Raw genomic sequence first — 27,111 nt, forward strand, 5'->3', positions numbered from 1 at the left:
TGTGTTCACACTACAGTTTTTGATTAAACGTCTGCTACCGTGCCTAAATTCATGAAGAGTCTTGGGTATGCTGGGATTTGAAACTGCTCAAACAATAGGCATTTAGAGGATTAATTGTAAAATAAAACCTTCTGAGTCCAAGTCAAGAAGGAGATTAAAACAGATTTCAGATTCTTTTCTGAAGCCACAGCTGGGGTTTGTATATGCAGCACAAAGCAGTTTGTTATTTTTTTCAAATAGTCACACTGTTTTGCCTGTCGGGCACTTTGGGATCAATAATAATGCAGGAGAACATTGCCCATTGTCCATCGTTCGTAACTGCAATGAGAGATGGAGCATCATTTCCTATTGTATCCCCAGCTGTAGTGAGGGAAATGGCCAAATGAGCAATATGCATGGCCAGATGCATTGACTGTGCAGCTAATAAGCATCTCTGTAAACGGAACTTTGAAAAGTAATAAACATTCAGCTTCCTCTTCAATGTAACCTCTGACAAATTTCCCATATGGAAGGCTAGTTGCATGCTTCTAAACAAAAGTGATCTATATGTTTTACCCGGTCTGTGAAAGAGTGGTCTGTATCTGGAAAGCAGAGAAGCCTGTCATTGAGGTGAAATCTCCCATCATGGTTCCACTGCTTCAGCTTCTTGAATAATACAGGGTACTGTTCTTCTAAAGCAAATACACTCAAACATACATACCCTATGAAGTGCCATTTTTGGATGAAACACTGAAGTCGCTGTGCGAGAATGAGAATAACAGAAAATGAGAGGAGGAAACGGATTTCAGTTCAGCCGTCGTATAAAGTGTTGAATGAGATTAGCAGCATGGATGTGTGTTCTCATCGACACTGCGATGCAGACACCAATGAGCATCCTGAAATCGGAAACATGAAATGTGGATAGCAATGTGCATCCATGTCTTGCTTCCGTCTGAATGAGCATTTGCATCAGGTTGCACACACAGCCTGCTGTGATGGGACAAAAGTTCCAAAATTTGTATCTACAATATATTGCAAACATGATATGCTTATAATATTACACTATATAGGCAGGTTGAAGGAGCCCAGTAATAACAGCAGTATTAAAAGTGAAAAAGGCACCCCCCCACACACACTAGAAAAGTAGGAATGAAAAAAAACAGACCTTGTCAATTGAATTCAAAGACATTATTAAGTAGATAGCTTAAACAGACATGTTTAAGACATGTTTAAAATAGAAAGAACACTCACAGGTGAAAATGTAATTCCTCAGAGACTCAATACATTTCTACTTAACTAAAGAACTGTTTTGTGGATGAGAGACTCTTGGATCTAATTTTTATATATAATCCATGAAGACTTAAGTTACATTCATGCTAAAGCTATGAAGGCAATGAAAACATTGCTGAACTAGATTGTATACTAGCCACAAATCTCTTCCCACCCCTTCTAGTTAGCAAATATCAGTTACCTACCGATATTGTGGCTTGTAAGACCAGCTTTTTAGAAAGTCTGAATAGTTTAGCATTGTACTAAACTAGTTTTTGAAAATGAAATTAGAGCAACATTTGTTTACATGTGCTGCAACAAATCAGAGAATCTAAAATGAGACAGCAACATTGAAAAATGCAAGTGAAATATGGAATTCAGCTTAGTTTATTGTGTGATGCTTATATCACTTAAGGAATAAGCCCAGGCTAGGAAGGGATAGAAAATAACAGCATTTCTTGATCTTAAGTAGTACATGAAGTTCTGGTCAGCTTAACTCAACTGTATGAAACTGCAAACTACGAAAAGGGAGTTATTGATCTGGAAAGCTTAGGCAGAAAGAGTTAAGAAAACTTGGTGGAAAACTTTTTTAAAAAACACCTTGCATACAACCATAATTCCTTAGCATTCAACAAGCTCATGGCAAAGGAAATAAGTGGTTCATGACACCATAAACTTGCCATATTAGCAGTTGTAAGGGGGGGGGGTCCTCAACCTCAGCAGGGGGGGGGGCGTAGAAAACTACTAAAGATGCTCATTTTAACCAGAGTAGACCTGTTGAAATAATAAACATGGCTAACATGCCCATTAATTTCAATGGGTCTACTCTCAGTAAAACTCAAGCCACAATCTATAACCTTAATGAGGTTTGAGAATTAGGAATGGATTAGTAGAGATTGTAGTATGCAGTGGCCTGGGTAATTGAAAATGATTCCTGCATTGTAGGGGTTGGACTAGGTGATCTCAGGTTCCCAACAGTATGATTCTATGATCGGGAATACATTGGAAGCAGTAAATGATGGTTCAACCAAGTAAGGTTTTTCATCTTGCAATACCATAATCTGCAGCAATGTACTTGCTGGTAAGTGCTCACATATAAAGGATTGCTCAGTTGGTTAGAGTGTGGTGCTAATAACACCAAGGTTGCAGGCTTGCATATTCCTGCATTACAGGGGACTTGGACTGGATGATCCTCGGGGCCATTTCCAACTCTACAATTCTATGATTCTGTGACTGGGGGAGGGATTAGAATGGTGCAGTTGATTCTTTCTGCAGCGCTAAATGAAGTATGTATGTTGTGGGTAGTGTTTTGGGATAGGTCAGGGGGTGGGATGTGAGATGCTTCATTTAAGCATCTAAAGCTCACACAGCAAGTCTTCTTGCTAATCAATTAAGCTAATCAAAGTATGGTAGATAACCTCAAATATAGGCATAGCATTATAGCGTCTGTGGGTAAAGAAAAGGATAGGGGTTTGGGTTATTCACCTAGTTACCTGCCTGCTCTGTTGCCCCATTTCTATAGAATCCACCTTCCTCATAGAAGGAAATCACCTGTTGAGTGCAGCAGACTAAATAACACAGCATTGTGTATTGATTCACTGAACAATGCTGCTATCCATATTCTGTGCATATTGGGACCCTGGGGATTTGTTTAGAGAGTGCAGTAGAAATCTGTAAATAAATAAAACCATGAGTGTAGTGAAACAACAAGTGAACTGCTGCTACATAAATTGATCTTTGAACATTTTCACTGCTGTGCTATTCTCTTGAGCAATTTCTTCCACCGCTTCAATTAAGTACTGTGGTGATCCAATGATGCTGAGATACATGTCACATTATTGCTTACTACTGCTTTCCTTTTTTCACATCTGGAAAATGGGTATAAGTATGAGAAATGCATCAAATACAAACCAAAATGCAGAAGGAACATTCTGAAGTCTGGATTAAGCTGACGAACAAAAAGCAAGCAATGCTTCTGACTGAGAAATGCAAAATAATGTCCATCTGTTGAGAATTATTGATAATTATTCCAACTGCACAGTTTTCAATTTTAAATAGACAGGAAAGCGATTTACTAGAATATCAGCAGGCCATTTCTGTGGTCAAAAGTTATTAGAAGCTAAAAAATAGTACAAGTATAAGATGTAACCAGTACAACACAGTCTCTGGCCAAATCATCTTAGCTTTGCCTTATCAAAAACATACGAAAATGAAAATAGAAACAATTTAAGATGAGCACCCAAATTCATGATTCTCTATTGATTCTAAAATATAATTAATTGACCAGACTGATGTGTCGGTAGTGTAGTAAGTAGGATTCGTATGCCCATTCTGAAAGAATGAACTTAACAAAGAGGCACAAAGAAATGGCTTTTGCTGTATAAATTACATTATAAAGTCTAGTGACACTATTATGTTCAAAAGGTCTAGAAAATGGAAATAACATATAACATCTTATTGGCTCTTTGCCAAGAAGTACCTGAAACCTCATGCATATACAGTGGTGCCCCGCAAGACGAATGCCTCGCAAGACGGAAAACCCGCTAGACGAAAGGGTTTTCCGTTTTGGAGGTGCTTCGCAGGACGAATTTCTCTATGGGCTTGCTTCGCAAGATGAAATGTCTTGCGATTCCTGGGGGTTTTTCCCCGCTCCCCACCCCTTTTTCTAAGGCACTAAGCTGCTAATAGCCTTTTAGCAGCTAATCCGCTAATCCCTTAAGCCTTTAATAGCCGCTAATAGCGCTAATCTGCTAATGGGCTCGCTTCGCAAGCCGAAAAAACCGCTAGACGAAGAGACTCGCGGAACGGATTCTTTTCGTCTTGCGAGGCACCACTGTATGCAGTGCCTTTTTCTGGGGGTACGCAGGGGTATGCATACCCCTAAACATTTTGTGAATCTAACTTTGACCTCATTGGGGGGCAGTATTCAATATGAGTAGGAAAATGAGAGCACCCCTAAACATTTTTTTATATATAGAAAAAAGCACTGCATATATGTGATCTGACTTAACATTACTAAATGGGAGTAAACAAAAGATATATTGCTCCATGATGGCACTTGGTTCAATTTCCTATCTTCTAGAAAGAAACTAACCTGCTATTCAGTCAGTTAGGGTTATGATGCATAAAAATCCCTGTTCAAAGGTTTAGGTTAGAAACTCTGGCCCCGGTTTAGACCTTACCTAGTCAGCATTTGTGGAAACTAAATCTTGGCACTGTTCAGCTGTAGAAAGGAAATATGGTGAATTCATCGAGGAGTATCAGTCAGACAACTTCTTGGCATATGTGTCACATGCAGAGTTCAAAGAGTGTAACAAACTAGAGCATTTATCCTTTGATGCAGTCGAATGAGATGAGACTAGCAAATAGTGTAGATTAGGCTATGTTATGTGATAGCTGTTGGTTTCTCTGCCACATTGCACCCTGCTTTTAGGTTTGCCACCCATTGTATATTTTAACTTATAAATTAGTGTTCTTAGCTCCTTTCTCTTGTAAACTCTTAGCACCTGTCTGAAATGCAGATTAAGAAACTATTTGGGGTAGATTCATAGTTTTAACAGCAGAGAGAAATATGGTTATAAAAGGCATCTGTCTCTCATTATTGTACCATTTGACTAGTTAGAATGAGCATTTGAAAGAATTTGTTAGCTTGACCACTGTTGAATCCATGGGTGGCATCACTCATTTTGGGTTTAGACCTTACCCTACACAGTAATTGTTTACATATTTCTCCTTATTAGACTTTTTCAGTAAAAAGATCAGTATTACTTGTCTGAATGCTTGTAAACTAATGAAATAATTCTTACTGCTTCCAGAACATGTTTTCAGACATATGTTTGTGACTCATTCTTCAGCTTTTAATAAGTAAATGCAAACTTTTGAGCTGATTCTCAATCTTACAAATTGTTGGTGGGCTACCTGTTCATACATCAAGATAAAAGCAGCAAATCTAAAATTTGAGGGTTTAATAGACAGTGAACCTCTAGATTCCAAAAGAGGTCTCTAAAGCACAAAACAGTTGAAGTGTTGCAGGAAAAAGCAACTATATACTACAGCAGTCCTGTTTATCTTCATACTCTTCTGTTCACATTACTTAGAATTCATTAATAATGTCCTGGAGTTATGCTAAAAAAATATTGTATAAGAGGATACTAAAGGGGAGGATATTCAGAAAATCATTTGACTGAATGTTCTAGGGCTTTTCCAGACTGTCTTATTGCACTGTAACTATAACCCAGTTACAGTTGCATATGTGAGCCAAACATTTTACTGCCATTCTCAGTAATGTGGTGTTTGGGCTTTTAGAAGCTAGCTAATGTACCTTTTGCATTGAATATAGTTTGGTTGGCAGCCTGTGGCTAGTGTCTGTAGCATCACTGGTGATAAGTTACACATTTCTCTCCCCATCCATCCATTCTAAGGAAGTTTTTTTACTTTGATTTTTTACTGCTGTACTTCTTCAGAAGCACTAATGATTGCCAGGCGTTCCCTATTTCCCATTGGCAGGAGTCATCCAACAGCCATTGTAGATGTTCCTTATTTACATTTCCATGAAAAAAGGCCAGTTTAAGTCTCCCTTTTTGAAATCCATGTTTTCTGGACAAGCAATTGCTTGTGGCGATTAAAGCTTTGGTTTGCTACAAAATTGAAACTTGTTATACATCCTAAGTATATGATCCAAAATGTCTGGTCATGCAGTTTGTGTGCACTAAACAATTGTATCTTTTTAGAGACAAAGATCACTTACAGGATCACTTACCTGAAGGCTAAGGCTGCTGATGACTACAAGGGCTTAGTGGACAATTTTGGTGCAGTGCAAGATGCCATTCCTGTATTCTCATGTCTCTGGGTCATGTTTCATGACTTTCTCGGTCAAATGGAAAGGCAAAATGATACATTACAAGGCCTTTTTCTTGCATTTATAATGCCTAACCTTGGAAATCAGATCTCTGCACACACATACACACCAACATGGAGGTGTTTGTGATACTGATATATAATACTATATATAATATATTTTGGTTGTGTGTTGAAAGCAGTTTGTGGCAGCATGTGTCACTGTGAGAAGACCTGATATAGCCAGGAAAAGATGCAGATGGCATTCTAACTTTAGCTATGCAAAAGTGCACTTGGCCACCACTGAAACTCAGGCTTCCAGGTTCAGGGTTGAAGCTAGGAACACACCCAAACTGCAAACCTGTGTCCAAGAGGTCTGCTATCATCTAAGATAGACTAAGGCCAGGACCAACTCTGCTTTGTCTGAATCAGGCTTCAGTGTATTCACTCTTATCCAGTCTTATGGGTGTCAAAAAATGATTCAGAATCTGAACAGCTTTCTTGGATTTAAATGGAAAGGAAAAGTAGCATTGAGCATCATCAGCATATTGTTAACACAGAACCTCAAAACCACGGATGCTCTCACACAGTGGTTAGCACTGAGGCAAGATGGAGTCACGAGGGATTCTATAGTCCAATGGCCAAATCATCAAGCAGGAGTCCCCTAGCACCACCTTCTGGAACTGACCCTGCACAAAGGACTAGAACCACCATAAATCAGTGCCTCTAAGTCCTATCACAACCAGGCAGTTCACAAATATAGGATTCCATGGTTGATAGTAACAAAAGCCCCAGAGAAGTCTGGCAGAACCACCAGGGACATGCTCTCCCTGTCCAGTTCCTGGAGTAGATTGTCCACCAAGAGGATCAAAGCTGCCTCCATCCCATAACCAACCTGAAACTGCATTCAAATGGCTCTAGATAATCAGTCTTAAATTTAAAAAAAATCCTGAAGTTAAGATGCCACCACATGCTTAAGCACCTTTCCCAAGAATGGAGTATTGGAGACTGGATGGAAATCATTTAGTACTGTCTTTATTATTTCATGAAACAAGATGTAACTGATCATTGACCACCCAAAAAAGTTGCACTGGATGACTGTGGAATGCAGTGGTGGCAGAAATGCAGTTTCTTTGCTGCCATCTCCGCCATAGAGTAGGTTTTCAGATGGTTTCTACCCTGTATTCATTTCGACTTGCTCAAGTCTTTTGCCAGTATTGCTCTAGCTATTGTCCTTATTTATTACATCACTCCCTGCTCCCCCCCCCCAAAAAAAGAAAAATCCCAGCGAGAGATCTCATGAGTAATTTTGTCCACCATTTAGGCCTTTTCCCCTTTTCAAAGGCGGACCAGTGCTTTAACAGGATTGCCTCTTGAAGTGAAAGGCAAGCCTCCAAGAACCATCAGCTGATGGGCCGTTTTAATTGGTGCCTCACACCAGCAGAGGTTTGGAGCCTGAGTAAGCTACCATGATGATGGGACTGTAGCACTACCACTGAGACTATACCTTAGCTCAAGAGTGGAGGTTAATGGGCAGCACGGTACACCAGCAAAACCCATATTCTGTCCTAAATACACACATTAGATAGACACAATCTAAACAGGAAGACGGTTCTTGGGCACCTGGGTCAGTGGGTAGAATAATGATAGATAGACCACTGTGACTCCAATTCCTCTCTCCTTCCAAGTCTTGCGACTGATGAAGTGAGCTGAAATCCAAGAAAGCTTGTAACATAATAAATTGGCTAATTTTTAAGATGTCACAAGAATCTTTGTTTTTGCTGCAAATGACTAACATGCCTACCCCTCAGATATGTTTAAAATAGAATACTTTTTTCAAGACAGTAATTCTAAACTTAGATTTTAAATGTGATTTAAAAATGTTTTTGTTCATGCTGCTTGATTTTAGTTCTCCCTTCCTAGGGCTTTAACAATATACACAGGCCCGGCTATCCGCTAGCCGAAGATTCACTTAGTCACACATAAAGAATTATGCCCAAACCTGCTGTACACTTTCCAGATTCACTTGTCCAAACAAACAACATCCTTGTTTGTGCTTTGCTGGTTGGTGGCAGCCATTTCAGGGTAGAAACCACAGAAAGAGGGCTGGGAGGTGGGGCAAGATAGGACAAATCAGAGAGCAAGAGAGAGTGGACAAATCGGGGAGCAGGTGAGATCAGATAAATCCGTTTCCCCTCTTTCTCTTTCTCTTGCTGATTGGCTGCAGCCATTTCAGGAAGAAACCATGGAGAGAAATGGGGAAAGGTTGGAAAATCCTGCATTAGAAATATTTTCATAGGAAATAGTGTAAATTGTAGATCTGGTATGTGAATGCTCGCCTAATGAACAATTTCCGGGGAGCACATTCTGTTCGTTAAGTGGGACCTGCGTAGCAAAGTAGGAAATAATACCACCATCCATTGCATAGGAATAGGATTATGCATTCCTAGAACCACAAATAAGAAGTAAATTTCATATTGTGTGGAATACAGTGGATGAGGATCTTAGGTCTCGCTCAAATTAAATACAAGTTCACTTTGCAGAGTAAGCACCTAACAGATTTCCCCACTCCTTTATAAAAACTATAAAAACTTGTTTCTGCCTTGTTCTGTGACCTTAGGAGCTATTCCTTCCTTTGAAAAGAATTACTTGCTTCGGAAGTGTAGCATACTTCATATGAATGTACAAAATGGTATCTTACCTTTAAACCCTTTCCTTTTTTCTAGTGTAATAATATGCCTAGGGGAATATGTTTTGAGGTCTGCATAGAGTTAGAGTTAAAGAGAAGCTTATTTATTCATCTTATCAAAGGCAGCAATTATTTAAAACTGAATGAACATAGTAGCAATTAAAGGAATTGCATAATGTAAAAGAAAGATGACAGAGCTTAACTTTCAGATTGTTGGTGGACAATTGCAACCATACTGGCCCCTCTTCCAATAACAAATTGCACATTTGCAGAGAAGGTTTTAGCCTAGCCACCCTGGTATTCTAGCTTTCTATTTGTAGGGAGTTTCTCCTTAATTGTGGGGGCGTATTGAGACATTGGCTCAGTTAACATGTAATGGTAAGTCTAATCATGGCTTGGCGCTAAGGTCCTTGAGAAGAGATAGTGTCTGCTTTGCTTGTCCTCACTGGTCCCGCTGTTGTGTTACTGTGAGCTAAGCCACAATTTGGCTTAGTGTATCATCTGAACCTGGACATGTGGTTTGTCTCACTCCAGACAAATCACAAGCTGTAACCACCAGTGTATTTGCTGAAATGGTGCAACTGATGCAACATAGGAAGTTGCCGATAGTATTTATGTATTTATTTATTTATGCATTTTACACACATACATTGCGCTCAAAGTGGTAAATTCACAGAAGACAATTCAAGTACAATAGCACAAATTATAATACACTAGATGATACCATTGATCATCTACTTTAGTTTGTGAGCAAGAAAGAGAAGATGTATGTTTTCTTTAATAGGAAGAATAAAGTATTCTTTGTTCTTCTAATGCAAGCTTTCATATATTGCTTCTGTTTGTGTGGATGGTTTTTAATTGTATGCATTCTCTACAGATTCTGTGATCAGACCTTGATCATACAGCATTTATATCAATATAAAATTTAATTGTACTTTATGTTCCCTTAATACCATATGCTAATAATTCAGTATGCACTGGCAATTGGATTAGAGCTTTCGAAGTGAGTAGTTTCTCTTGTTAGCTTACCTAAAACTTAGGTCTGACTTGGATAAGTATTCTTACATTATTGCTGTGATCAGTTTCTGAGCTGGCTATGTGTGAGAGCAAGACAGGCAAAAATAGCTTAATTTATTTTAGTGCTTACTCTGCACTTTTACATTAGAGGAGCCATGAAACTGGCTTACAAATTTTATTGAAAGGGGACCTTTTAATTTTAAAAAATATATTAAAAGCATCTAATCACAATCAAACATCTGAAGCAAAATTTAGAACAGATATAACCAAACTGTCTGCCTGGATAGACTTGCCAAAACAGAAAAGTTTTCAATAGGCATCAAAAGGAGTATAGTGATGGTTCTAGCTTAATGCCAGTAATGAGCTGCAAAGTATAGGTGCCAAAGGAAGACTCCTTACAAACGCAGAAAGGATATTGCATGGCACTTGCAGAAGTGCCTCTTCTGCAGATCATAGTGAATCTGCACACATGAGGTATGACAATCCCTTAAGTAAACTGGTTCCAAACAGTTAAGAACTTTATATACCAATAAGAACAACTCAGGCTGGTAGTGAACTGTAAGTGCATATCTTCAAGCACAGGTGTAATATGCCAACAGACTCCTGTCAGCAATCATGCCGCTGCATTTTACACTAACTGCAGTTTCCAGACAAAAACGGGAAATCCCATGTAGAGGACATTGCAGTCGACTAGTCTTGAAGTTACATCCTCTTAAAGCAATAGTCTTCCGTTGAAAAGGATGAATGTGGATGAAACAGGCTTTATCCAGCCTATACCAACACAAAACATGGGATCAGCACTGACCTGCCAGAAATCTTGCCAGATCCAAGTTGAGCCATTAGCTTGAGGACCAATACAATAAGGCCACACCATAATTCCACAGTATTCTAACTCAGCATTTCCCGAAACTCTATAAAGCCCTATATGGCCTAGAACCCTCGTACCTACGGGACTGCCTCTCCTGGTACGCCCCACGAAGGACCTTACGGTCTGCAAAGAATGACACCTTGGAGATCCTGGGCCTCAGACAGATTAGGCTGGCCTCAACCAGGGCCAGGGCCTTTTCAGCCTTGGCCCTGGCCTGGTGGAACACTGTGTCACAAGAGATCAGGGCCCTGTGGGATCTGACATCTTTCCGCAGGGCCTGCAAGATGGAGTTGTTCCGCCAGGCCTTTGGTCAGGGCTCAGCCTGACTCCCCTTTTCTTTTTGTATAAGAACTAATAATGAAAGAGGCCTCCCAGCCATTCTCACAGGCCCATATAAAATCATCATAAACAGTTGGGCCGATGAGCACTTACTGTTCCTAACCCTAACCCTGCAGAAAGCCATCTAATTAGATTTTAATTTGATTTTGACCTGTTTTTAGGAGCTAATTTAATTATTATTTGATTTTATACCAGTGTTATATATCTGATGTTAGCCACCCTGAGCCCGACTTCAGCCAGGGAGGGCGGGATATAAATAAAAGATTGTTGTTGTTGTTGTTGTTGTATGTTGCATCCTGCATTCCTTTGGGCAGTTACACCTTCCCAGAAGTGGTATTGTATTGCTGGGATTAAAGAAATTGTGGTGCAGATTTGACATCAGTGAGGCTGCCTATTCTTTTAGCACACTGCCCTTATTCTGCCTGGGCTGCATTATGTTTATCCCTATTGGCTGAAAACTGGAATTCAGTTGATGCCCCCTGGTGAATTCATCTGTCCCAGGTGAGTTGAGAGAAATACTCCTCTCATGCCAGCCACGCAACAAATTCAGAGTAAATACTTCAGAGGTCTGACAAGTATTGTGTAACCTTAGGCTTATTAAAAATCCTTATCCCTAGGTATATTGTCGTTCCTTATTATGGTACCTTTTCTGATCTGAACCCTAATCAAGCTATTCTGTATATAATCAACACCATCTATAAACACTACTGATTTCTGTATCTGAGGCTCCAGGGTTGCTGTGTTTGTTCTGTCCCATGATTCCCCTATGGAAGATTGTGAGCTGTGGGGGAGAGGAAGGGGATAATTCCAGGGAGACCTGTGGGACTGCCTGAAAAGCAAACAACACAGGATCAGGAATTGTATCTTTGTGGTTGAGATGGTATATACAGGAGGGTTTTATTAAAGGACTTGACCAAACCATCAAAGAGGAAGGGATGTAGCTCATTGGTAGAGCATCTGCTTTGCATGCAGAAGGTCTCAGGTACAATCCTGATCACCTCCAGGTATGGCTAGGAATGTTAGTCCTGCTGTCAGTCAGTGTGGACAGTAAGGCGCTAATTGTCCTGTTTTGGTATATGGCAGCTTCCTAATTTTCCAGAGGCTGAAAATTGTTCCTCTTATGAGACTCTGTAATGGTGATATTAAAGCAAATGCAAAGGATGATTGGAGATAAGCTGGTGGCATACTTCAATCCAGGCAGAAAGATTTACCAACAAGCTATTCCCAGGGCTTTCGTATAATGTGGACACAACTCAAAACAGCAAACAGCATCACCACCCACCACTAGAAACCAATAGGCTAGTCAGTCCAGTCCCTGGGAAGAGCATTGTAAGATGTTCCAGGTGAAATGGTCAACACAAGTAGAAGCTGTCTGGGGCCTTACCTCTATAACCTGACCCAAGGTGGGATGAACTTATGCCGGATGGACACATCCTGGTTTATACTTCTGCAGAAAGAAATGTTGCAAAAGGATACTTGAATATTATCTGGACATGACATTCATGGGTAGCTTGTAATATTTAAAGCACCCTTTGCAAAACCTAATGCCCTCCATATGTTTTGGGCTACAACTCTCACCAGCCCCCTAGTTAGAATGCAAGATTGCTTAGTCCAGTCTGCCTTGGGCAGAACCATAGTAAATTGTAGAATAACCAGGCAATCTCAAACAAGAGTTTGATCAGTGGCTGGAAAGAAGATGAGTTTTCTCTGCTTTACTGCTGTTATTGCCCTAACTTGGGGGTGATTTTCAAAGAAAAGTTCTGGTTGAGTGTCCCTTGCCTTCTCAGCAGTAGCACTTGTGGTGAATTTCCTTCCTTTTATGGTAGGCAGAAGCTAGATCTGTGTCTGCTGGTAGATTTCAGGACATTCTACAAGAATTTCTGACTCCCAGTTGCTTGACAAAAGCAGTAACAAAATTAACAAGTGCTGCCAACACATTATACTGCTGGAATGAAGAAAGGTTGGGAAAACTCTGTGGAAGGACTATGAGCTTTGTTCAATTCAGGTCCTCAAACTGGGTTCCTAGGCTCTGAATTCTTTAATTCTTAGTGTGTGTGTGTGTGTGTGTGTGTTGCATCTGACTCTGGTTCAAGGATCTTGGGGTTCTAGTAAAAAAACAAGATCCCACAAGCCTGAAGTCTGCCAGTACCTGATGTAGGTGAGTTGCAGGCTACTTCTAGCAGTGCCATTGGGAAAGTAGCTAATGCTTCTTTAAGTGAGAGGAGAATGGGAACTTTGCAGCCCTTATAAACTTGGTTAACTGCAAGGGATAGCAGATTTGCCTAGAACCTGCATAAACTGATAATAGTGTGATTTAAGAAAAGGACATTTTTGAAGAAACATGGCTGGCTTGGGACTATATGGCAAATATAACAGATGTACTGAGTTTTGTGTTGCGTCCATTTATGTTTGTATGCTATTGAAATTTTGAATAAAAATGCTTTTTTTAAAAAGGAACATTCTGCCAAGGCATATGCTTTTTTTAAAAGGAACATTCTGCCAAGGCATATGCTTTCAGATTAATTGTTGTATGGTGCTGATATGAGAGGGAAGATAGGTTTTGGTGAAGTCTTTCCCTTCCACCTTTCCAGTGTGGGAGTTCTGAAAGGAAGTGAAGATCTATGAGGCTCTGAAACCAGAACAAACTGGCAGGGTTGAATCTGCCATTCCATGAAATATGAACAAATCTAGCAGGGCCTCAAACCTATTTAGCCCCTTTCATCTGTTGGATTACAGACCAGTCAGAGATATCTGCTTGCCAAACCCTGATATCTCTTCTGAGTGTGCATAGTCACGTGATTTGAGTGCCTGTCTTGTAGAAGGTGTCCTATCTGCCCAGAGGCTTCCTTTTCTTTTGGATATTTCTGAACTCGTGGATGATTATTACTTATGAATCACCTTTTGTATTTGTGTGAGAAAGTGATTTGCAGTCGTATCACAGGAGTAATGAGCATCTGCTTATCATGTCCTGACTTTGCCAGTTGTGGAGGCAATGTGTGAAGGAGTGTGAGCTACAAGGAATGAAACATGAATAATGAAATATTTAGTGGTGGTTTTCCTCATTTATATTTACCCATGGTAAAATAACTACTGTCACAGGTTAAGCCTGTGTGGTGGCTGGGCCCTATAGACAAGAGAGAGGGTGTCCAGTAAAAAAAATGGAGACAAAACAGACATTAACTGTTCTTGGGACCTTCCGGTTGCTCTTGCACCTTCTCAGGTGTGCACAGCTATTCTTTGCAGTGGGTTTGGGAAGCCTAAATGGTGTCCCCACACAATCCCTTTTTACATCAGCTAAATTTAGATGCATGAAAGGGTTGGTTGGACCGGGTGTTGCTTCTGTAGCATCTGAAGCAGGGCTTCAACTCTTCCTGCTTAACTTCCAACCAATCTGAGATTTCCTTAGGGTTATCCCAAGTCAGCCAGCCTCTCCATAACATCTGCCCATGGGCATGTGATGATGTTGAAACAGAAAAGTAATGAGCTATGCGGTCTGAAAGTTTGTCAGTTTGTATGTTAAACCCTGAACAATTTCTGTTGTATATTGACATTAGTGTGAAACTGATGTGCAGATTATCACATTTTGCATTTGGTTCATTTGAATGTTACACTGCATGTTTTTGCAGGAAAATACGCATGTGTACAAGCAAAGTGCAGCTTCATGTAGTTTTCATGTTCTAGAAAACCTGACTGTATGAAGCAACCCTAACACCATCGTATTAAATGGCATTTGGCCAAATCTTTCTGCGAGTGTCAGACAAGTAGTTAAAGCAGTGTATTTGATCATTACTTTTTTATTTCTTTATTTTATTTTTGGAGGAAAATGTATTTAGCTCTATGGTCTGTTAAGACAAGAGAATACATGGCAGTCCAAAGAAAGTGTTAGGAAACTGAAACAGTTTGCACAGATGACATTTTCTGAAGATTTGTTGTGATTCTGTATGCATATTTTTTATTATTATGACCTAATCATTTAATGAGTATTCAACATTCTCCTTTCACTCTGTTAACAGATGGCGCACTGCGTGACAAAGGTGGAACTGTCCATATCATGCGATAATCTGCTTGATAAAGATGTTGGCTCAAAATCTGATCCTCTATGTGTCCTGCTTCAAGATGTTGGTGGAAACCAATGGACCGAAGTAAGGAATTGTTTGTAGTAATTTTAAAACTACCAGAAGTCGGCAGTGTCTCCTTTCTGAACACATCTGAACACTTGGACGTTTTGATTAAAATTAATTAAGGATTAATATTTTACAAGTTTAAGCAATTGAATGAGCTAAATGACAACAAAATCTCACAAGTTTTTTTTTGTATGTCCCATTTTTTTAAATAAAAAAATTACAGGGCTTTTACATAGCCCAAGCTTTTTAATCATGGAAGTTTTTATAAATTAGTTTTAACTGAATTTTGTATTTGCTAATTCATTTCCTCTGGTTTTGGGTGTAGAAAGGAGGCCGGCAACAACATAGCATCAGCATTTTTAATATTCCCATTGTAATGCTGAAAGTTCCACTATGTTATCAAATATTTTTACTGTTTGAAGTTGCATTTGGAGACAATACATCTTTAGTTGCCCCAGAGTCAACATACCCAACTTTTTCCTCTCCTCCCCTTCTGGTTTTACTCAACATCGTACCTGAGTAAGTGTTCAGGAGAAATCAGAAGCCTGTTCACAACTTTGGTGTTTTGGTTGTTTTGACAAAAAACTATTACTATTATGCAGCTTGTGGGTATATATATATATATATATATATATATATATATATATATATATATATATAGTGGACCAGCATGATTGCCCATAACTCTTGTTATTTTTTGTGTCTTCTACAAGTAATTGACAGTGGAAAGATTGAAGGCAGTATATTTCTCTACTGGCCTGGGTCACATGTAGCGCCAATCCAAAACAATGACTAAGCCTGAGCAAGCAAGAATGTGAGCACACAGAACAAAATCTGCAGCTGCCTTGCTGCTCCCCCAGGCTTACTGCTGCTGCACTAATCAAAACTAAGCCATGCCATGGTTTAGCATATCATTACATGGGAACCCAGGTTCATGGTTTTGTCTCCTCCGAACAAGCCTTGAGCAGCAAGCCAAAAACAAACTTTAGCTGCACTTTGTGGTTTGCTTGGAGTGAGGCAAACAATGAGCTTAGGATCAGACATAATTTTAATCTCATACTATGGTTTAGGGAAGGAGCAAAGTGGCCATAATTTTTGCTTTGTGTATTTGCATGCTTGCTTGTTCAAAATATGTCATAGTTTGACTTAGCATTCCATGTGACTCAGGCCAGTTTATGACCTGAACAACCTACAGAAAGAAAGGACATTGGTGTTTTCCTTTGTATTTTTGCTTCTTTGGTCCTTAATGAGAAGACCACCATGGGAGATATGCTTCCATGAACTGTTTCCCCTGTGGTAAGCAGCCACAGGAAAGTGTTGTGTAGGAAACTGCTCTATAACAAGTCAGATGATTGGTTCCTCTAGCTCAGTATTTTTAATCACTGGCTGGCAGAAGTGCTCTAGAATTTCAAACAGGAGATGCAGCCAAAGTTAAACACCTAAAATTGCATAATTTTGGCATATTCAACCATTTTTCTTCCTCTTAAGTTAAAATGAAGCACTTGTCAATCCAAATAGTTTCAGAGGGATTAAGAACAGGCTTAAATCTCTCCCACTGAAAGTAGAACTTAGAAAGTACTTAACTTTGGTTAGATCACACCTCTAGTTTTCTGTTGAAGAATGTGAGTGTTAAGCATGACATTTCCCTTTCTTGTTGTATTGTTACAGTTGGATCGAACTGAAAAAATAAAAAATTGCCAGAATCCTCAATTTTCAAAGAAGCTGCGAATTGATTATTATTTTGAGAAAGTTCAGAAACTGAAATTTGGCATTTACGACATCGATAACAAATCCTATGACTTAAATGATGACGACTTTCTTGGAGGGGCAGAGTGCACCTTGGGACAGGTACTGGGAAACAAGTACTGTAATGCTGCATGCTATTTTTTAATCTTTTAATTACACAGATGAGAGGAGGAGTTAATCTTCTGAAAGCTTTCAGTTAAGAGTAGAAGTACTTGAATCAATTGCCTCCTTTTACGTGGTGCAGGACTCTGTGGACCTGCTTGTTTGCTGGACACTAGCAAACATCGGTCTTGCCAACCATAAAACTAGACCTCACTGTGACTAACGCACGTGACAATCATTCCATGAAAGAGTTGTTCTCATCCCCACCCCTCGGCTTCGAAATAGATGTTGACCTTATGCCTGATGTATGCTGACTCAAAATAACCCAAAATGTGAGGGGTGGCATGGCATTACAGGAGTGCTCACTCCCATATGTGCCAGTGAAATAAGGTAGGAAAACTTACAATGCAGCAATGTTATGCTGGCAGCAAGGATAATAACAATTATTATTATTATTTATTAAATTTCTATCCCACCCTTTATTCAAAGATCACTGGATGATTTACAATATAAACACACACACACACACAGAGAGAGAGAGAGAGAGAGAGAGAGAGAGAGAGAGAGAGAGAGAGAGATTAAAAGGCCATAGAGGAATATGTTTGCCTGCCTCCAAAAGATATATAACAAAGGCACCAGGCCTTTGTATTCTGCTCTGGTCAGACCTCACCTGGAGTACTGTGTCCAGTTCTGGGCACCAGAGTTCAAGAAGGACACTGGCAACCTGGAACGTGTCCAGAGGAGGGCAACCAAAATGGTCAAAGGCCTGGAAACGATGCCTTATGAGGAACGGCTAAGGGAGCTGGGCATGTTTAGCCTGGAGAAGAGGAGGTTAAGGGGTGATATGATAGCCATGTTCAAATATATAAAAGGATGTCACATAGAGGAGGGAGAAAGGTTGTTTTCTGCTGCTCCAGAGAAGCGGACACGGAGCAATGGATCCAAACTACAAGAAAGAAGATTCCACCTAAACATTAGGAAGAACTTCCTGACAGTAAGAGCTGTTTGACAGTGGAATTTGCTGCCAAGGAGTGTGGTGGAGTCTCCTTCTTTGGAGGTCTTTAAGCAGAGGCTTGACAACCATATGTCAGGAGTGCTCTGATGGTGTTTCCTGCTTGGCAGGGGGTTGGACTCTCTTCCAACTCTATGATTCTATGAAAGGCACCAGGCGAGCCTCCCTTGGGACAGCATTCCACAAGCAGGGAATAGAAAGGGACAGTTCTCGTGCTGCTGCCCTCCTGACCATTCCTGGAGGAGGCACATGAAGAAGGGCCTCGGATAGTGATTGCAGGGTTTGAGTTGGTTCGCATGGGGGAAAGCGATCCTTGAGGTATTGCAGTCCTTAGCCGTTTAACGTTTTATAGGTTGAAACCAGCACTTTGAATTGGACCTGAAAACTAATTGGCAGCCAGTGCAGTTCAGCCAGGATTGGTGCTATATGCTCCAACCGTCTTGCCCTTGTAAGCAACCTGGCCACTGAATTCTGCACCAGCTGAACTGTCTTCAGAGGCAACCCCAAGTACCAGAACATAGACAACAGAAGTTAGGCTATCCCTGTCCGGATAGGGGTGCAGCTGGGTCCCCAGCCAAAGCTGATGGAAGGCACTCCATGCCACCAAGGCCACCTGAGCCTCAAGCAACAGCAGTGGATCCAGTGGCACCTCCATGCTATTCCTTCAAAGGGAGCGGAACCCCATCAAGAGCAGGCCACCTCCTATCCATGCGGTCTAGGGAACCACCCACTAACAGAGCCTCTGTCTTATCTGGATTGAGCTTCACTTTATTGGCTTTTATCCAGTCCATTACCAAGGCAAGGCAACAGTCCAGCACACCCACTGCCATACCTGTGGATGTAAAGGAGAAGTATTACATTGCTGACAAGGGGATAAGGGGCTGCTGCACTGGTGGCAGCAAGTCATCTGCCATAACATTATTGTTACAGCATTGGATGTTGTTCTTAGGGCTGAGTGACACAATCCTTTCAGCACCTTGGCATGTGAGTTTACTTGATCCTTATTGTGTTTGTCCTTTTAATTTAAAATAAAGCATCCTGAGGCTTTGGTAACTGTCTGAAAATCCAGATGGTTAAATTACGTAAAAGTTGAAATCTGTTTCTCATTACACTTATATATAATGTATCTTGACAAATGTTTTTGGGATTCATGATAAAATTTCACACTATGTAAATAGTTATGATTGGCTGTTATAACTGATAGCTGCAAAAATGTCTCTTGTGTTGACAGCATGTTAATTGGCTTATTGCCGATGATATTTCTTCCTTCACATTTCTGCCTCAGGGTAGAATATATCACTTTATTTGACTTTTGTAATGGATGCATGGATTTCATTCTTCTTTAGATTGTGTCGAGTAAAACTGTCACTCAGCCTTTAATGCTGAAGAAAGGAAAACCTGCAGGAAAAGGCACTGTTACGGTAAGAAACTCATTTCTGGCAAGTTGAAGGTTCCTCTACCATTTTTTTCACCAATAATTGCTTTGGGGAACCCTTTAAAATCCTTGCTAGTGGTCCCCATAGCTCAGCTGCATAGCTCATAACTACTAGGAGCCATTCATTCAGTGTTTGGGCAGGGGGTGTTCCACGTTTATGGAATTCACTCCCAACTGAGATTAGACAGGCATCCTTTGCTGAACTTCAGTCACATGACAAAGTCTTCCTTATTTCAGCAGGCATTTTAAGGTAATTTTCTGGTTTTATGAACAAATTGAATTGTGAGTGTTTTTCTTTTAAGAATATATATACCATTAATTTAAATATTAAGTGATATAGAACTACCTGAAATAAACAAAAATTTTAAAATGATCGATTTCACAGTTACTCCAGTTTAACAGACAAAATAGTGTTTTTTAAGTGTCATATTAAAAAAAGTGATCCAATACAAAAGCTATTGGGGTACATTGGAAATCTCAATGTCTATTTAAATTCTTTATTGGGCTATTAGGAAGCCCTGGAGGAGAAAAGGGGAACTGTGAGATATTGGCTTATAACAGAAGAGAAAACAACACAGAAACCAAATAATACCTAAGTGAAATACTGGCCTCATAGTAAATAGTGGAAGTGGGCCAATGTACCTCAGTAACCTCAATGGCCTAATGAAGTTTGCTGTTTGTATTTTCTTTTTCCAAATAAGAAATAAACATTTCAAGTTTAGACTATGTTAACTCCTGTGTCAAAGCAAAGCAGAATTAACCCTAGGTTGAAATTTACTCCTGGAGACCAATAAACCCCTGTGATCATTTTTGTAATTGTGGGTGGGTGTGTTGTGTGTACGCAGGAATGTACAGGCCTTTAAAAAAAACCAAAATAGGTAAGTGATAGAGAATTCATTATATAGGCATGAATGCTAAGGGTTTGTCTATCCTACTTTGAGAAGTTGCTGGGAATAGCATAGACATTTTGTAGTTTCCCATTCCCATTAATTTCAATAGGGCTAAATCAGACCTCTTGATAGTTAAACATTAAAAAATATATGAAAAGATGAGGGGAATGAAACAGGACAACTAACCTCATTGTTGTCAAATGTATGTGTGGAGTATGAAGTGGTTCAGGTTTGCTTTAAAAAAACCAAAATTGTTTTGCAAGTAATTCAGACAGCTTCTGGATTCCACAGCAGTCACATTATCACAGGAGGAATTTAGGAAGTAAATAACACTGCTGCTTCATGCGAATGTATTTGGATCATAATAGCCTCATATATTTCTCCTTTGGTTAAGCTAATTGTGAAGTACATTGGTGAATTTGTTTTATAATTTGTGTGTTTGAACGGCCTGCATTATTCACATTAGAAATACTTTCCAAAATCACACTGAAATTATTTCCCTTTGAATTTTTAGATTTCTGCAGAAGAGATTAAAGACACTAGAGTTGTGTCCTTAGATGTTGAAGCCCTGAATTTAGACAAAAAGGTAAATGATATATTGAAAGTAACTCTCTTTCCAGTTCATTCGGTACTTGAACCAACGTTTATATCCCATCTTTCCTCCAAGGAGCTCAAGGTGGTGTACAGAGCTCTCCCCACTCTATTTTATCCTCGCAGCAACCTTGTGAGGTAGGTTAGGCTGAGAGACTTGACTGGCCCACTGAGCTTTATGGTTGAGTGGGGACTAGATCCCTGGACACTTCCGCACACTGCCTCTATAGCAGTACCTGTGTGAATAGGTTTCACAAGGTATGTCATGACAGAAACATCAAGAAGGAAATGGCAATAAGTGTAGTAATTAAGGGCTTACATGAGAATGGACCTATCTGTTGCTTCGAAGGAATTGGGGGGGGAGTTTGAATGTGAGAGGCATGTGTGTAGACCACACTTGAAATTAAAAGTGATTATTATTTTTATTTTGTAAAGCTTTTTTTAATTTATTGAAGTTAATTCCTGAAGTACAGATTTCCTAGAGAAGCATAATAATTTCAGCTCTCGCTACCATGGATTTTGGTGCTTAAAGCACTTTGCCTTAGCTGAGCATAGACATGCATTATTTGCAGGCTACTAAATGAACAAAAGGACCGAACAGAAACATCTGTGACTGAAAATAAGCCATTATTTGTTGAACGCTTGATGTTTGTGTGTGTGTGTGTGTCTGTGTGTGTGTGTGTGTGTGTGTGTGTGTGTTTTGCCAGTAATAATAGATATACTATGAATAGCAGAAAGGTATGTTGCTCTAGAAGTTCTTACATGCTGAATTATTATTTGTATAAAGATCAAGGTTCTTTTTCTACACAGGATTTTTTGGGCAAATCTGATCCATTTTTGGAGTTTTATAAGGAGAGTGATGGTGGAAAATGGCAGCTTGTCTACAGATCAGAGGTAGGATTTACACAGTGATTCAACTTTTGAACTTCAGGAGCTGCTATATCTTAATGAACTCTGAATGAACTCAGTTGCAAAAAGAATGGAGCTGCTACTTCTTTGGACAAAATCAGGCAGAGGCATTATGCATAAGTGGAGTTCTGCCAATCCAGGATTCTTCGGCCGGACTTTGGGTGATACCTCCTCATCCCACACTCTTCCAGAGGGCTTCCGACCTTCAGAAACATGTTTTCAGTGGGCAGAGTGGGCTGCATTACATAGTAATTTCTTCTGCTAGTGGTTCTCAGACTTCAACCCACTATAAGTTCCTCATATTTGGGCAGTGATGTTCAAGCCAGGTGGGCTTTCTGGAAGGCACTGCAGCAGCTCTTAAATTTTGCAGCTGTAGCCACCCAAAATCTCATGCTTATGCCAAACTGTGCACGTTCAGCTGAGATGCATGTTTAAATTTATCTTGGTATGAAACTAGAAATTGGCTTAAAAAATTACAGAAAATACATATATGTTTATTACATATACATCAAGTGTATTAATAGATATTTGCCTATAAGCAATGAGTTATGTCTTATCATAATGGTACTCTACTTTTCATCCAGAAAATTATTATGCAGCTATTGGAACAGAATTATTATTTAAAAAATAATAATCTACGGAAATTCTAGGTAAGGGAATGCCATTGTCATAATGTACTTGTAGGATGAGGAGAGATCTCAGGCGCTTGGTTGTAATTCGATTTCTTTTATAGGTAATTAAGAACAATTTAAATCCCTGCTGGAGAAAGTTCAGTGTTCCTCTTCAAACATTCTGTGGTGGTGACTTCAACAAACCAATGAAGGTGATGACAATGATTTAACTTTTAAAAATAAAAATAAAATACAGGTTAGAGAACCCATTTGATTTAATTATAAGCATATTTTTCAATATGAAGTCTGACTGTGAAAGAACTAAAACCAAATAATGTGTGGCTGCCCAGTAATTTAATTAGATTGCCATTCTTTTTGCACCAGGTTTCCTTCTGTGTGCTTACCCATTTATTTCTTTGAAATATACTTGCAGCACTGAGAATACTGGCAATATGAGCTATTCTCCATCCCTCTAACTGAGCAGGAACCTTTGTTCTGTTTATTGATTAACCTGGAAACATCATCTGCCAGAGCTGTCTTTCTGTATAGACTCGTTTTTGCAGTACATCCACTGTGGACTACAACTATGTCTGAAAATAATAAATAATATTATTTAATCCTACACGCTTAAATGTAGTTTTATGGAAGACCAAGATCATGAAGACCTAAATAGCGGCTTGAATTTTCAAAAGTAAGTCTGTAGTATTGCTGGTTCTGCGGGAAAGCTTGAAAATATGACCTGAGTGTACCAAAATGCCCTTTGGAGGATGCTTGGCTCTGTTTTTAAGCTATGGTTTTTGTGGCTTAATAAATGAAATCATTATCTTCATACCCAAACATTCTAAACTATATAGTGACTTCAAAGCCTCCACGAGTCCATTGCTTTTTTTAAAAATGCACTTCAAAGTATCTAATGCAGTTGTTTAATATGCTTAATTTGCTGGTATTCAGAAGTGAAGTCATATCCACTGCCCAGTAAAATTGCCATTTAAAATAGGATTTTTATTATGCCGGCCAACCAAATTTCACAACCTGGACTTTCTAGCCTGCTTGCAAGCTTCTCACAGCCCTTGGGTGGGCAACATTTGGCCCTCCAGATGTTGCTGGGCTACAGCTCCCATCACCCCTGCTTGTTAGCCATACTATCTGGGACTTATGGTAATTGGTGTCCAATAACATCTAGGTGCCACAGCTCTCCACCCCTGACATTGGCTACTGTCACAACAGAATGCTGGACTTAGATGGTCCTTTGATCCGATCCAGATGGGCAGCTCTTATGTTTTGTGCTGGCTGTCTTGGTAAGTTAAGACTGCTTGGGAGAAGCTGAGCTGTATATGTGGAAGAGGGAGTATTGCACTCACGTAAAGGAATGGAAGATGCTAGATACCTTTAGTGAGGTAGTCACAATTGGAGGAATAAAACATAAATGTTGAGGATCCTCTCAGCTGTTGCTCATTGTCAAGCCTTCCATTTTTGGTGACCACAGCTAGATTGGGTATTTCTAACTTGGGTCATGTCCTGGTTATGTAACTGAAGGTGTGTTAGTGGTGTCAGTAGATTATCTCTACTTGGAGATTAATGAAGGAAATTTTGACTTTAGGGGGTTTGTAAGAACTTACAGCAAGAGCAGTTGATAGTACAACTGTGGGACCCGGCATGTGTAAATAGGCCTGGAGTAAGTTGACTCAGCTCTTAAGCTGCCCAGCCATTCCCAGGGGAATCAGGTGAACAGTCATTCTAATAACCTTCTAGTAACTGTCCTTGGGGTTGTGCCGGAGTGCTCTCATTCTTCTTTATTTATTCAGAATATGCATGAGCATGCTGGATGACAGCGCCAAATTTGCACCCATAAAATGCATGTCCTTCCCACCCAAGCAAGGAGAGAAGAGCATTTTACATTCATGTATCTTTCTGGATCTGCACTTGCAAAAGCTTTCCCTGCCTGAGCAGAGGGAGATTGAAACTAAGCAGAGCCAATTGAAACGAAGTCCAAGACAAGAGTGATAATGGTTGGTGAGTGGATAGACCAGGGGATAAAAGATGAAAGGAGCATCGCCTCCTTGGCTCAGTCAGGTTTGCAATTTGATTTTCAAGTGTAAACCAGGAGCACTTGTCACCTCCTAATCTGGTAAGAAGGCTGCCGTTTTTTCCGCTATCTATGCCATTACTGAAAGGTACTGCTTTTCAATTGATGGTGTTCTAGGATGCACACTGTTGGCTTGTGCTGTTTTAAATCTTACTCTACTCTAAAAACAGATCACTGAATGTTGGTCACAAACAAATTAGAGGGATGTGAATTCAAGATAATATATTTACAATCAAGCCATTTATATGTAAGCCATATATTGTATCTAGATGTAATTCCTATCTTTTCAATCTGCTGGTAAACAAGGGCAGGGTTGAAAGCTACCCGTTGTTTAAACTATAGCATTACTCAAAGTTATTTTAAGCCCAAAATACATAGCAATTCTCAATTGAGTCCTGTGTTCCTTCCACTGCAGACTATCTGAACTGCTTAGCATGGACATTCAGGTCATATTTCATTTGAGTTTTGAGAATGAGGCTTGCAGGTTTTTGCATGACTAGATATCACCAGGGAAGAGTATTCATGCAAAGTTCTTAAAATAAGAGGGAACTTTGGATTGTACGGTTTGTGTTAAGGCTCTTCTTTGCTGTTGAATGTCTTGGGTTTTTGTGCTGTTTTTGTTTCTTTTGTTTTTTTGTTTCTTTTGTTTCTTTTTCTTTTGTTTCTTTTGTGCTGTTTTTGTTTCTGTGTTTGTTTCTTTTTATAAGGGTTATATAAGACTTTGTTTCAGTTGATTGCTTGGCTTCTATAACTGGATTTTTACTTAATTTAGCTTTGGAACAGTCATTTTCTTCTTCTTTTTTATCTGCTTAGCATTTTAGTTGCATTTCCATTGCCTACTAAACAGGTTCGTACCCATGGCTCTCCTCAAGGACTCATTTTTGGGTCTCTCTCTTACTATTAGGTTTCAGTTAGTGATATGGATGACAGCACCAGTTCAGATTTGATAGGGGAGTTCACATGCGCCACTGCAAAGCTGTTGGAAGCGAGAGACCAAGCGGTGAGCAGCAGTCATTCTCTATTATAAAGTTCTGCTTGTCCATTGCCTGCTCTTTCTTTCCTTTCAGGTGCACTGTTCAGATTATGATAGTGATGGGTCACATGACTTGATAGGCATTTTTGAAACTAACCTCTCCCAGCTACAGAAGGCAGGTGGCAGCTCTCCGGTGAGCTTTTACTTTTACCTTCTTTTATTAACTAATTGAACCTATTTCTCATTGCAAAGAAGAATCATAGAAACAATAAATTTATTCTCACAGAGCTACAATTCCCAGCACCCTTTACAGTTCCTAGGAAGCAATAGATGTTGTATTTTAAGTCATCTGTGTTCTTCAGCAACCCAAGCGAAATGATCCTAGGATCCTAAGATACCTAATTTCAACTTCCTGGTTTACCGCGAGGGGGAAAGGAAGCCAGGTTTGCTATCGCAGCGAACTGGTTGCTGATTTTTGGAGTTTTTAGGCAGCTTGCAGGCAATGAGTGCCCCAGAGAAGGTCCTGGGGACGACCAGGACATTGAGGGTTCCCGCAGAGGTCAAAAGTGAGCTCCCAACAGGTCTGCATGGTTCCATTTGGTGCCGGGCTGACCTGGTGGTCAAGCTGTGATCACTTGCCAGTATGCATGGCTACCATTATTTTTTCTAAGTTGGGTCTTGTCCTGTGTATCTTAAAATGTGAACTATGTGGTTTCATTTCATTAACTAGAAGAAGTTCCTTTGATGTCTGTTCCTTTCTTTGTAGGTGGAATTTGAGTGTATTCACCCTGAGAAGAAGAGAAAGAAGAAGAGTTATAAAAACTCTGGCATTGTTCGAGTGAAGTCTTGCAAAGTAAGGAGCATTTCATACAGAAAGAGTTTGCTATTCTGTGATTGTAGGGTAGAAGTTGTAACAGTTGTGTGCTGTTTTTTTCAGATTGAAAAGGAATATTCTTTCCTGGATTACATCATGGGAGGCTGCCAAATTAATTTCACTGTGAGTTGGGTCACCTGTTCACATGCCTTTTCTACCTAAGTTAAAACATAACTCAAGCATTTATATATTCCCATGAAAAAGCCATTGCACTTAAACTGCACAAAAACCTGTTTACTAGATCTGTCAGTGAATAAGTCTGCTGTTGTATATCTGCCAGACTAAACAAAATGAATTCACTGATCTTTCTAATACATAGTCTCCCTGGTTGCATTTTGGGGGAACCTAATGTTTGACCTTTCTTCAGCTGCCTTGGGTTTTTTAGTGGTTATTTCAGCAGCATTCTTCACAGGTGTTAGGTATGCTTGAAGTCAACTTCCATGAATGTTGGGCTTTCTTTGGTTGCCTGTTTCCAGAAAGAAATCTTATCTTTGTGTTCTTTGTTATTGTGTCAGGTGGGCATAGATTTCACCGGCTCCAATGGAGATCCAAAGTCACCAGAATCTCTTCACTATATCAGTCCAAATGGAGTAAATGAATACCTGACCGCCATCTGGTGTGTGGGGAACGTTGTACAGGATTATGACACGTATGTTAAAACTGTTTTTAGCTGCTCTAGAGAAATAAGTGAAATTTAATAGAGCTAAAGTGATGTATTTGACTAAGTAACTTCAGTCCCTTCAACCTTTATGGATTATGCA

The 27,111-nt window shown here is 39.7% G+C and overlaps 1 protein-coding gene and 1 long non-coding RNA gene across 13 annotated transcripts in view; both read left to right on the top strand.

The window, feature by feature from the left end:
• CPNE1 (copine 1) overlaps window positions 1–27,111 on the top strand; it is a 53,589-nt gene that overhangs the window by 20,175 nt on the left and 6,303 nt on the right. For 6 of the 12 annotated variants that reach the window (XM_083444034.1, XM_083444027.1, XM_083444026.1 and 3 more), the window contains 10 exons: window positions 15,011–15,139; window positions 16,790–16,969; window positions 19,328–19,402; window positions 20,821–20,892; window positions 21,708–21,791; window positions 22,540–22,629; window positions 25,408–25,503; window positions 26,243–26,329; window positions 26,414–26,473; window positions 26,866–26,999. In XM_083444034.1, coding sequence (XP_083300160.1) covers window positions 15,011–15,139; window positions 16,790–16,969; window positions 19,328–19,402; window positions 20,821–20,892; window positions 21,708–21,791; window positions 22,540–22,629; window positions 25,408–25,503; window positions 26,243–26,329; window positions 26,414–26,473; window positions 26,866–26,999 — 1,007 coding nt within the window. Of the gene's footprint in view, window positions 1–15,010; window positions 15,140–16,789; window positions 16,970–19,327; window positions 19,403–20,820; window positions 20,893–21,707; window positions 21,792–22,539; window positions 22,630–25,407; window positions 25,504–25,570; window positions 25,670–26,242; window positions 26,330–26,413; window positions 26,474–26,865; window positions 27,000–27,111 lie in introns of all 12 variants that reach the window. The other 6 variants (XM_083444025.1, XM_083444032.1, XM_083444031.1 and 3 more) reach the window with 1 other exon arrangement.
• On the top strand, window positions 23,119–24,168 carry LOC310679240. The gene is made up of 2 exons (XR_014512175.1): window positions 23,119–23,600; window positions 23,881–24,168. It is a non-coding gene; the product is annotated as an uncharacterized lncRNA (long non-coding RNA).

The sequence above is a fragment of the Podarcis tiliguerta genome (assembly GCF_965153285.1).
Source record: "Podarcis tiliguerta genome assembly, chromosome: 6".
Lineage (NCBI taxonomy): Eukaryota > Metazoa > Chordata > Lepidosauria > Squamata > Lacertidae > Podarcis > Podarcis tiliguerta.